The 12,500-nt window shown below is 43.3% G+C and overlaps 2 protein-coding genes and 1 long non-coding RNA gene across 3 annotated transcripts; all 3 read right to left on the minus strand.

Annotated features, from left to right (window-relative positions):
* Positions 1-556: 556 nt before the first annotated feature.
* LOC123487936 lies at positions 557-3,222 on the minus strand. Its single transcript, XM_045218930.1, has 3 exons — positions 3,119-3,222; positions 2,639-2,989; positions 557-913 (listed from the first exon to the last, which is right to left on the minus strand). Exons 1-3 carry the CDS (start codon positions 3,173-3,175, stop codon positions 557-559), a joined length of 765 nt encoding a protein of 254 aa, XP_045074865.1. The 5' UTR covers positions 3,176-3,222.
* A 96-nt stretch (positions 3,223-3,318) lies between these two features.
* Positions 3,319-4,155, minus strand: LOC121560446. The gene is made up of 4 exons (XR_005998971.1): positions 4,024-4,155; positions 3,774-3,864; positions 3,499-3,665; positions 3,319-3,376 (listed from the first exon to the last, which is right to left on the minus strand). It is a non-coding gene; the product is annotated as an uncharacterized LOC121560446 (long non-coding RNA).
* Positions 4,156-6,128: 1,973 nt separating this feature from the next.
* Positions 6,129-7,084, minus strand: LOC123487937 (N-lysine methyltransferase KMT5A-like). Its single transcript, XM_045218931.1, has 2 exons — positions 6,917-7,084; positions 6,129-6,739 (listed from the first exon to the last, which is right to left on the minus strand). The coding sequence occupies exons 1-2, from the start codon at positions 6,936-6,938 to the stop codon at positions 6,129-6,131; spliced, it is 633 nt and encodes a 210-aa protein (XP_045074866.1). The 5' UTR covers positions 6,939-7,084.
* Between the last annotated feature and the right edge of the window lie 5,416 nt (positions 7,085-12,500).

Consider the following 12,500-nt stretch of genomic DNA (forward strand, 5'->3'; position numbering starts at 1 on the left):
CTAAGTTAAGGAACACAAAAGAATAGAGTGGATATAGGTGCTAAATGAAGCTACCAAGTTGAAAAAACACCATTATTTCAGGACATAAACCTCTGAAAAGTCAAACCAACAATAAACCTAGTTGGCAGCTGCATTGTGTTCACACTCTGAGAAGGTTTTGAAATGGACTATTTCCTAAGTAATTACACTCTGATAAATAACAGAGAGAAATTAATTAAGATTATTGTTTTTACCAACATTCACAGACACAATGGATTAAGATTATTGTCTGTGAATGTTGGTTAAAAAAAAATAAGACAAGACAGTGCAGGTTCAACACTTGTAATATAAGTGACACAGACCAAATCCAAACCTTAAAAAAAGCACAACATAATAAATTACTCAAAAACATGTTTTATTAAACTGAGCAAACCTTGGAACATTATAAAGAATCACACCAACATGGAAAATAGATTAGACAGTTTGAATAAATTACACACATTTTATGATCTGAACAAGCACACTAAAATAGAAAACCACACAACACAAAATCAGAACAGTGTAAATGTGAGAGTCTTTAAGAGTCTTGGTAAGAGGTGCTGCTGTTTCCTTCCTCCCCTTGTTGAGTCTTGAAGTGGGTCGGCTCCCCTTCCTTCTGGCTGACAGAGGGCTCCCCTCTTTCCTTGTGAACCTTCTCATCCAGCTTCCTCCTCCTTGAGGCAATGGCTTTTTTGAGTCGGTCTTCATTTGAATTCAGCTGCTGCATACCTTGCATCGTGACAATGGGGGAGGTGAGGGGCGACTTGCTCTTCAATTTGATGGGTGAGACTAGCAGGGGGCTGACGGCGACCACCATGCGGCGCCTGAGGATGAGCTGCTTCTTGCTCGGGGTATGGTACTGCTCCAGCTCAGGCATGGTCAACTTGGAGGGTGTCTTCAGGCACAGCAAACACAAAAGAGAACATACAGTGGGGAAAAAAAGTATTTAGTCAGCCACCAATTGTGCAAGTTCTCCCACTTAAAAAGATGAGAGAGGACTGTAATTTTCATCAAAGGTACACGTCAACTATGACAGACAAATTTAGGAAAAAAATCCAGAAAATCACATTGTAGGATTTTTCATGAATTTATTTGCAAATTATGGTGGAAAATAAGTATTTGGTCACCTACAAACAAGCAAGATTTCTGGCTCTCACAGACCTGTAACTTCTTCTTTAAGAGGCTCCTCTGTCCTCCACTCGTTACCTGTATTAATGGCACCTGTTTGAACTTGTTATCAGTATAAAAGACACCTGTCCACAACCTCAAACAGTCACACTCCAAACTCCACTATGGCCAAGACCAAAGAGCTGTCAAAGGACACCAGAAACAAAATTGTAGACCTGCACCAGGCTGGGAAGACTGAATCTGCAATAGGTAAGCAGCTTGGTTTGAAGAAATCAACTGTGGGAGCAATTATTAGGAAATGGAAGACATACAAGACCACTGATAATCTCCCTCGATCTGGGGCTCCACGCAGTTCTCACCCCGTGGGGTCAAAATGATCACAAGAACGGTGAGTAAAAATCCCAGAACCACACGGGGGGACCTAGTGAATGACCTGCAGAGAGCTGGGACCAAAGTAACAAAGCCTACCATCAGTAACACACTACGCCGCCAGGGACTCAAATCCTGCAGTGCCAGACGTGTCCCCCTGCTTAAGCCAGTACATGTCCAGGCCCATCTGAAGTTTGCTAGAGTGCATTTGGATGATCCAGAAGAGGATTGGGAGAATGTCATATGGTCAGATGAAACCAAAATAGAACTTTTTGGTAAAAACTCAACTCGTCGTGTTTGGAGGACAAAGAATGCTGAGTTGCATCCAAAGAACACCATACCTACTGTGAAGCATGGGGGTGGAAACATCATGCTTTGGGGCTGTTTTTCTGCAAAGGGACCAGGACGACTGATCCGTGTAAAGGAAAGAATGAATGGGGCCATGTATCGTGAGATTTTGAGTGAAAACCTCCTTCCATCAGCAAGGGCATTGAAGATAAAACGTGGCTGGGTCTTTCAGCATGACAATGATCCCAAACACACCGCCCGGGCAACGAAGGAGTGGCTTCGTAAGAAGCATTTCAAGGTCCTGGAGTGGCCTAGCCAGTCTCCAGATCTCAACCCCATAGAAAATCTTTGGAGGGAGTTGAAAGTCCGTGTTGCCCAGCGACAGCCCCAAAACATCACTGCTCTAGAGGAGATCTGCATGGAGGAATGGGCCAGAATACCAGCAACAGTGTGTGAAAACCTTGTGAAGACTTACAGAAAACGTTTGACCTGTGTCATTGCCAACAAAGGGTATATAACAATGTTTTGAGAAACTTTTGTTATTGACCAAATACTTATTTTCCACCATAATTTGCAAATAAATTCATAAAAAATCCTACAATGTGATTTTCATGATTTTTTTTTCTGATTTTGTCTGTCATAGTTGACGTGTACCTATGATGAAAATTACAGGCCTCTCTCATCTTTTTACGTGGGAGAACTTGCACAATTGGTGGCTGACTAAATACTTTCTTCCCCCACTGTATATATATATTAAAAATGCACGTTTGACTGTTACATGGTGTACAAGCACATTTGGTAATCTAATGTGTGGTGTCGGAATAGCTGATCTTACCACAGGTTGTCTGGCCGTCCGTTCCTCATCCTCGACCTCTTCCTCCTCCGAGTCCCTGGAGGATGGGCCAGACTCCTGGTACATCACCTTGGTCTCTTCGGGGGTGGTGCTCCCCTCGGAGAGGGAGTCCTCCTCTCTTGCCTTCCGCTTTCTTTTTGAAGAGGTGGAGGCCTGGTTCTCGGTGGTGACAGAGGTATCTTCTTCCTTTAATGCTGCCTCGAAGACTGCCCTGGTTTCACTGGCTTGGGACGGATTTAAATTGATGGCATAAAATGTATCTGCGGTCTGGATGTCGTGGCACATGAAGTTGGCCACCCTTTCCCTGTCAGCCTTCGGGAGCATGTTTTTGACCTGTAAGACACAAGCAAAAAAGACACACACACACACACAGACACAAATAAATAAAAATAATTGATATTATTTCAGACAACAGTGGAATAGGATCTTACAATACTTCTATTCATATCTAATCTGACTTACATGAGTGACAATGGAGGTCCGCAGGTCAGTGAAGGTAGGAGTTTCAGGCAGACCCATCTCCTTCCACACCTCCCTCAGGTAGGCAGGCAGGTTCTTGAGCTGAGTGCTTGTAGAATTAAAAAAAAAAAAGTGCTGGGACTTCTTTCCCCCTGGGAGGCAGTGCTTGAATTTGAGGAAGTCTGAAAACCAAGTGTACTCTTCCTTTGTCAGCGACATCTGGACCATGCCATGGTCTCTATTCGTTTTGTGTTCCTCCACCTATTAGAAATTGAACAGAAAAAACACACAAATGACGCAAAGGCGACTGCAATTGTTTCCAAAAACAACCAACCAACCAAACAAACAAATAAACACATTCAGGTGTACGTTTATAGACTTACACTGATCAGATACATCCCAGACTGGTCACATTTAGCCTCCTCCACCTCCTCCACCAACATGTTCTTATCCAGGCCCGGTCTATGGCCGTCTATGGAGGTAAAGTAGGCCCACAGGTCTCCATAAAACTGGTACTGATTTTTCTGTGTCCTTGTTTCTTCCAAGGTTTCTGTGGGGACATGAAAATAATAACAGGCATCTTTACACTGCACTCTATACATGTCTGACGTTTATAAGTGTGTAATAACAGTGACATCACAGATTTAGAAAGACGTACTCAGCACTTCTGGGATCTTGGCCTTGGCAAGAGACTGGCACTCCAGCAGGGTCTTTCTGGAAACCACCTTGGCTTCCTTGCTGTCTTTCACCTTTAAACACACACACACACACACACACACACACACACACACACACACACACACACACACACACACACACACACACACACACACACACACAAATCATACAATCAATTACTGCATTGTTAATGAACGCTGATGAGACTAAAAAGAAAGAACTCTGCTTACCCCCTTATTTTGTCATGGTTAATCAGGAAAATGAGATTGGATTGGTAGGTCTCATCCTTCGCCATGTAGTTCAAAAATTGCGTCACCCTTTTGATCTTTCCGGCACAATTTTCCCTTAGTTTATAATTTGGATTGGGGCCCTCACAGGTCTTCCTGAATCCCCCAAGAAACACACCTGTCAAAGAAACATAACATTTTAGACAGGAATTACAATCTCATGAGGCAACATGAATCAGTCAGGCTGTTAAAAAAAAAAAAAAGAACGTTTCAAACACTTGCCACTATTTAAAGAAACAGTACTTACTAATGGCAGAGCCCGGGAAGATAAGTTTGCTGCCAGATCCGGACGCTGTAGCCTCCTCTGTCTGGTCCCCTGAACCTGTCACTTGGTCCAGCTGCAGCTCCTCTTGGGCTGTGTCTGCCTCGGCCTGAAAGCTGAGGGACCTCTATGCCGACCTCTCCTTTGCCGGACTCACCCTGAGAATCCCCATCTGCCTTTTCAGTAGCTGGTACCTCTTCCTCACTCTATGCAGCTCAGAGATCAGCTTCAGGTTGTCCTCTCTAATGGATTGGATGGTCTCACTTTTCTTGGTCAGGGCCTCATCCCTCTCTTTCACAGCTTTCTGCAGCCTCAAAAGTGGTGCTTGGCAGTGGCAGTAATCATATGTGCAGCCCTCTTCCTCCTCTTCCTCTGCAAAAGCATCTAAAAAGTTATCCTCCTCTTCTTCTTGCCTCGCAGTCTCCACAATATCAAAATCGGTGGCCACTGGGATGGCAGGGACCGACGCCCTCAATGCCGCCAGCCTCTCCATTGTCAGACGTCTCTTCACCTCCTCTAAAGCCCGTCTCCTCTGTGCTCTGTTGAGCTCTGTATGGGAGTCCATATGCCGGTCCAGCCTGCTGACATGGGTGGAGCATCCTGTCACTGGACACCGCTCCTGCCTGATATTGACACGGCCCCACTACCAATTACAAAGGAGAATCCTCTCCTCAGTGTTCCGAACGTTGTGTACTTGCCTAAGGTGCTGACTGAAGCCAACCACAACCTTAAAGCAAAGTGGACATGAACGAAATAGAGAACGCACTGGAGCCATCTATATTATTGAAAAGTGAAATAACAGTAAATAAAAACCTTTACACAATCACTTCAGCTATCCAGGAAGTACAATGCTCCAGGCTGCTTAGTTGCTGCTTATAAACACATCTGAGACCACTCCCTCCACCCCTCCCATGCTGTCAGCCTCTAGTCAAATACATTCTATTTCCACAACACACTCCTCCCACTAAAACACACCTCCAACTCTCACCTTGCTGTCAGCTCACAGTCAAATTCAGTCTTTTACCATTACATCAATTCATCATTCAGTCAATTCCATACCGGTTACAAAAATGTACACTATGGCTTTAAGTAATAAAGTCCACTACTGGGATACTCTACTGTACAAATACATTTCAAATGTTCTGTCCTTTGACTGTTTTTGATGAACTGATCAATGGGATGGCTGACTTGACTGCTTTCCCATGGCAATTAGTTACAATGGAATTTGACATAATATTTCTTGTTAAAACTTCCCGTTTAAGATATGAAGGGGACCATGTACTGTATTCATATTGATATATGCAGAGCTACAGGTGACCCTGAACATGTGGCAAAAAGGAATTTTGCTAATTGAATACACAGGAGCAGAGTTAGAGCATAACCTTTAAACCAATGTTGTCAAAAAGGGCAACAACTCGGATGGGTTAAACTGAATGAACTGCCACACGAAGCTAGAATAACTCTGTGGCTTGTCCACCCCAACCTCCCCCAGATTACAATGGCCTGACAACACCTGATACATTTTTTAGCAAGATGGCATCTGCCAAAAGTGTGTTGAATAAACAAGGATGAAAATAAAAACAACATGCAGGTTTTCTTTTAAATGTGTTTTTTATTTTAAAGTGCAGATACCCAAAACTGAAATTTAAGTTGAACATGCATGGCTAAATATATTACCAAAATTACAGATGTACATTTTAAAAAGGGGTTTAAGGATATTTTTGAGTCCCATCAGCTATTGGTGATTTCGTTCTGACTGGCCTAGCTGTCAAGCCATTCCAAAATCTTATCCTTCTCCACCAAAATATTTTCTTGACACCCCATAGTCAAACAACAGTTCTTCCTGCACCGGAATGTCTCGTTGGGCAATGAAAAGGATGACGTTCCACACTTTGCCATCCTCTTCAAGTTGCTGAAGCTGAGCTTTAATGTTGCTTCTCTTTCTGGAGTGGTTGATCCTCCGTCCAAGTGTGTCCTTCTCTGGGTGGCAAGGGCAGGGCACAGTCTTGGCATCTATGCAGCACGTTTTCCCTGATACATCCCTGTAGAAATATAGGTACCCCATCTCGTCTTCATCTGTTGCTGCCAAAAGTTCTTTCCCCTGCTTCCCTGAGAGTGGGAGACCGTGGTAGTCACAGACGACTTCCCCTTCAGCAAATTTCCGTGTTGTCATGACCTTTCTTCCTTTGACAGGGTCATTGGAAATGTACAATCCTCTCCACTTCTGGGACTTCACCAGTTTCATAATTGCTTTGTTTTCATTTTTTGTGTCAATGTTGGTTGAAGGTTGCCAGTAACGAAGGACATCCTCCACCTTCACTTTGTTCTTCTCCCAGTTCTGCCGTTTAATGTATTTCTCTGCTTTTCTGGCAGTGGGTTCTCTTCTGGGGAAGTGAGCTGTAACAATGCAAAGACAAAAATACATGTGTTATTATTAATGTCATTTACTCAATAGCAGAAGCCCTTATCCAGGACTACTTACAGTCGTAGTTATGTGACTAAATCAAGTACATTCTCGTAATACCTAATATGTTAAAATTGTATTCAGTCTATTGTATTTTAGCTGCATCTTACCGATCACATAATCCCGTCTCATTTTCTCTTGCTGGTTTCTCCACTTGTCATAGCAGTGTCTCTCATGCCTTCTTGCAATCAGTAGTCTGTCCTTCTTTTTGATTGATTGTCCATCAATTGTGACAGGGAAGCTTTGATAGAAGAGGTTCAAGGCCTGTGCCTCATCCAACGTTTGGCTGCTGGACAATGCTCGTGTTCTACATCTTGTGCTTGCGGAGGAGGGGCCTGCAGTCTCATTACTTGAAAAAGGGAAAATAACAAAAACGTGTTAGCCAGATGTAACAACTTTACAAGACATTGTAAAGGGTCATTTATATAATGAGTATAAATACTTACTCAGATTCACTGGACATGGCAACTTTGGAGATCAGCTTCATTCCCATGCAGACATTGAGTGGTGTCTTCATGCGGTAGTGCCTGTCAGCTGTAGCAGTTGTATGGGCCAAGTAGTCAGCAACAAGTGTCTTCTCTGCATCCGTGAAGTTGGCTTTGGTATGTGTCTCAAAAATGTGCCTTGCTACCTGGCTGGTGATGTTGGGGAGTTTGTATCTGATGAAAGAACAAGAATAATCCGTTTTGGTTTTAGAAAACTGTACTGTCATAAAAGTATTGTGTAATGATAAAAAACAGTGTTGATCTTAACAGTGTTCGACTTACTTGGCATGAAACCTTTGTAGGTCATTGGAAGGGTTGTAGATGGCTCTTCCAACTGTGGAAATGAAGAATCTCTCATCTTCTTCCACGTCATCACAGTTTTCAAGAAAAGCTGGTCGAACGTGTCGGTAGTACGTATCCAACCACTGAAAATGTAGACAAAAAAAACATATGCACTCCTTCCTTGAGAGCCATTCGTTCAGCTACAATAACAAATGTGACATATCAATAAAACATATGCCAAAAAAGCAAATACGATTCAACATTATAGCAATTAAATGACATTAGTTAACTTACGGTCATATTTTTTACAACTCCAGCCCTTTGGAGATGTTTCAGCATGAGCAGAGACTCCAGGTAGTACAGCATGAGCAGTTGTTCTGATTCATCCAAAGATTCTTCACTCATGGCCTTCCCAATGACACCCAGAAAGTCTTTCTTGGCCACCTCCAAGACTGCCACACATTCTTTTGGTGTCTTTGCAACTGTCATCATCTGTGTGTACCTGCAGAAAAACAATAATACATTAATGATTTGAGAACGACAACAATATACACTTAAAATGTTAACTACATTTCCGTGAGGATCAATTTAAATATATACACCTTTTCCTGGTAATTTCCTGAGACACCTGCTTGCTCATGGACTTCTGTAAGTCATTCAGGCAGTCCTGGAAATGCTTGCATTGCTCATACAAGTTCCTTTCTGTCTGGATGAGGTTTGTTAACGTCGTGATGTAGCGAAGAAACCTCTTCAGATTCTTCATGTAGTTTGCAATTGTTTGCTTCTTCTGTCCAATGTTTGCAAGCTTGGTAAAAAAGGACCTGCTTTGCTCCAATTTATTGACAAAATCCAGGGAAGGTTTGGTGGAGTCCATGTAAAACAAAAACCTAGACACATTTGCAACCTGTACATGAAAATGAAAATAATGTTAGTTGCATAGTTAATAACTACTTTGTAATTAAGTAATTCTCATTAAAATATTTCAACAGTTAAATTAAAGTAAAATTGCTGTACATACCTCCTGTTTGAAATTGGGAATGTTGTGGTCATCGCGGAGATATTTGGCAAATCCAGCCAGCAGATCACAATCCAGAGGGTGCTTTTGGTACAAACCACTCATTTGCATTGCCTTTCTCAGTTTGTTGTCACATGACTGGTTCATTGGTCTGGAAAACATTTGGTATGCAGATTAGAATCAATAAAATACATCCATGTTCACTTATATACTTATGTGTAGTAGTTGTTTATGAGATTATTTATATTTGTATTTACTTACGGTTGGTACAAGGCAGACTGGCCATCCTCCGTGTTGTTGTCTGATTCAGCATCTGCATCTGCATCTTCATTTGGTGTCAACACATGAGCCACTTCCACTTGGCTGAAATATCATACAGATAAACAAAAACAATTATATTATATTACAATCAAACATAATTGGACAACAGTTATAATGAGTTGAAATATGATGTAACTTGCATATATATTATTTTATCAGTGTAAGAAATAGCTTACACAGGTGCTTGTTTGACTTCTGGCTTGTTCTTAACAATATGACCCGTTTCTTCAAGCTTCTGGATCAGGAGTCGGAGTGTGTCTTGTTGTATAACAATACAGCTCAGTAAACTGTAGTCAAAGATCCTGCCTTTGCAAAGATGCTCTATCATGGAATCTCTGGCAGCGGCGACTTCTTGAACAATCTCTTGTTTTGTTTTTAACTTCATGGTGTAGAGAGAGGGTGTCCTGGTTCTTCAAGCAAAATCTGCAGACAAGAGGGATCCTTCTTTGTTTTCTGTAAGACAGTAAATGCACAGTAAGTACATGTAATGAAGTTACTAGCAGTATGTCAATACTTACACACCTATTATTACTGGTGCAAGCAGAGCTACTGCTAACATTAGTAACAGCAACGTTACTGTGGTTTAATTGTGTTTCTGGCCTCAAAGCTTATAATGCTCTCACACAAAAGCACATCAAATTTAGGTCATGCTTCATTTTGGGCCTACTACTAACATTAATAACAGCACCATACTAACAGTAATATACATTGAATAATTATAGAGATGAATTACCTTGAACCAGTTGCATTTGCAGATGCCATCTTGCTGAAAAATGAAGAAAGTAATAACACAATCGCAAAGAAATCTCTGCAGAATAAGGAAAAAAGCAATAATCCAAAATATCAGCTCCCAGAAGGAAAGAGTGTTGTCGTTGCTCTCAGTTGAATTCTCTTTTCTGAAGTGGAGTATATACTGTTGCCTTGGTCAGTATATATACAATCAGATTGGCCCAACCTCTTTCCACAATAAAATGTTCAATTCAGGCTAGATTTACACATACGCAAATGAGATGGCTCATTCAGCTTCACACCTCACAATACCTCTGGAGGTCAGACTTAAACCCTGCAGGGTAAACACCATGCTTTACATTTAACAGACACTCTTACCCAGGCTGACTTAAAGTTAATGGATGCATATATTTTCTGTGTAATTATTTTTTCATACTTCCCCCAGTGGGAATCGAACCCACAACCCTGGCATTGCAAACACCATGCTCTACCAACTGAGCTACATCCATGCCACAATTCAGACTACTGCCCATAATAATTCCTATCTAAACCTTTCGGCTTGTGAAACCCCCAGACAGAGGTGTGCAGATACCCAAAACTGAAATTTAAGTTGAACATGCATGGCTAAATATATTACAAAATTACAGATGTACATTTTAAAAAGGGGTTTAAGGATATTTTTGAGTCCCATCAGCTATTGGTGATTCCGTGCTGACTGGCCTAGCTGTCAAGCCATTCCAAAATCTTATCCTTCTCCACCAAAATATTTTCTTGACACCCCATAGTCAAACAACAGTTCTTCCTGCACCGGAATGTCTCGTTGGGCAATGAAAAGGATGCAATGGCCTAGGCGACAACACCTTGGGTGGGCAATTGTCTTCAAAATGAATGTTCATATATAACATGCCATTCTCCATGCATTATGCTGTTGGGTCAGGGAGGAGGGAGGTTGAAATGCTGGGAAAAACAACTCCACAGAAGATCCAGACAGCATTTAAACATTTTTCAAATGAAAGTAACAGCATTAGAATATATATAGGGTTGCCTAATCACACATTTGACATTTTGGAAGGATTTAACCTATTTGAAAAAGTTGAAAGGCAACGTGGATCTACTGTGGAGTAGTTCTTCCCAGCACTTCAACCAAATCAGATTTATATTACATATTGCCTGGTGTGATTTAAAATGGAAAGAAAGCTCTAATCTTTACCCAAATGGTCTCAAATTAAAGGCCTGTTGGTAATTTCAGTGGAACCATCCAACCCAAGAAGCTATTCAACCTCAAAACTACCTGGTTTTGCTGTACATTCAAAACAGCAGTATAATGTGAAACTTCTTGTGGGCATTTAACAATGACAGAAAATCTTTTTCCCAAATGGTCTCAAATGAGCTGTACTCTCAGGCCCATGTGAGAAAGGGTTTTACTAGGTAGGGAGTGTAGAACAAGATGCATGGAGCTCCAGAGGTCACAAGGTCAATGTGGGCCTGCATGGATGTCAGCAGGGCATGAGGGAGAAACCCCGAAGTGAAAAGGTGTGTCTGTGTGAGTGAGTGAACCTGTCCTACAGGGGGCCAGAGCAGGCAGCCCCTTTCTCCTAGCCTGCTGCACCTCTGGATGACCAGGGAGTGAGCTGTACTCTCAGGCCCATGGGTGAGAGTGTTTTAATAGGCAGAGAGTGTTTAAATAGAGGCATGGAGGTCCATGGAGTGAGCTGTACTCTCAGGCCCATGGGAGATGTCCTTTACTAGGCAGGGAGTGTAGAACAAGATGCATGGTGCTCCAGAGGTCACAAGGTCAATGTGGGCCTGCATGGATGTCATCAAAAATACCTGTGGGATTTTCAAAATGACAGAAAGCTCTAATCTTTTCCCCAATGGCCTCAAATTATAGGCCTGATCACCCTGGATCAATGCCTGTTGGTAATTTCAGTAGAACCAATCAACTCAAGTAGCTATTCAACCTCAAAACGACCTGGTTTTGCTGTACTTTCAAAACAGCAGTATAGTGCGAAATTGCCTGTGGGCGTTTCAAAATGACAGAAAGCTCTAATCTATTCCCAAATGGTCTCAAATTATAGGCCTGATCACCCTCGACCAATGGGAGAAGGCACAAGTGAATAGGTGTGTCTGTGTGAATGAGTGAACCTGTCCACAGGGGGGCAGAGCAGGCAACCCCTTGCCCCCCCCTTGGGGTCCCCCCCCCAACCCGGCCATTGGCACCCAGCACGCCCATGTGTGATTCAGGAGCCATCCCCTGGTTCTCCTAGTGAAAACCTTCCTAAAATGACAGGTGGCGCCCCCTTGTGGACGAATCCGGGTGGGGGGGGGGTGGGGCCCCCCCTTGGGGTCTCCCCCAAGCCGGCCATGGGCACCCAGCACGTCCATGTGTGAGTCAGGAGCCATCCCCTGGTTCTCATAGTGTAAACCGTCCTAAAATGACAGGTGGAGCCCCTTTGTTGACGAATCCGGGTGGGTGGGCCCCCCCCTTGGGTGACCCCCCCCTTGGGCCCCCCCCGCCCATGTATGACTGAAGGAGCCCTCCTCTGGTTCTCCTAGTTAAATCAGTCCTAAAGTGGGAAATGGCGCCACCCCATGGCCGAAAATCAGCTGGGGGGCAGTGCTCCCCCACCCCCCAACATCCCCTCCCCCAGCCCCCAAGCCCCTTGGGGTCTCCCCCAAGCCAGACATGAGCACCCACCCTGGGCATGTGTGACTGAAGGAGCCCTCCTCTGGTTCTCCTAGTGAAATTAGTCCTAAAGTGGGTAATGGCACCACCCCATGGCCGAAAATCAGCTGGGGGGCAGTGCTCCCCCCCCCCCCAACATCTCCCCCAGCCCCCAAGCCCCTTGGGGTCTCCCCCAA

This window comes from Coregonus clupeaformis, unplaced genomic scaffold, assembly GCF_020615455.1.
Source record: "Coregonus clupeaformis isolate EN_2021a unplaced genomic scaffold, ASM2061545v1 scaf1911, whole genome shotgun sequence".
Taxonomy (NCBI): domain Eukaryota; kingdom Metazoa; phylum Chordata; class Actinopteri; order Salmoniformes; family Salmonidae; genus Coregonus; species Coregonus clupeaformis.

Bases quoted from the DNA above. Each gene is read 5' to 3' on its own strand.
- LOC123487937 (XM_045218931.1), bottom strand. From the start codon at position 6,938: ATGAGACGGGATTATGTGATCG. The intron at 6,740-6,916 runs GTAAGATGCAGC...GCATTGTTACAG, and splicing joins GAGACGGGATTATGTGATCG to CTCACTTCCCCAGAAGAGAA.
- LOC123487936 (XM_045218930.1), bottom strand. From the start codon at position 3,175: ATGGGTCTGCCTGAAACTCCTACCTTCACTGACCTGCGGACCTCCATT. The intron at 2,990-3,118 runs GTAAGTCAGATT...TGTGTCTTACAG, and splicing joins GGACCTCCATTGTCACTCAT to GTCAAAAACATGCTCCCGAA. The intron at 914-2,638 runs GTAAGATCAGCT...CTGTGCCTGAAG, and splicing joins GGACGGCCAGACAACCTGTG to ACACCCTCCAAGTTGACCAT.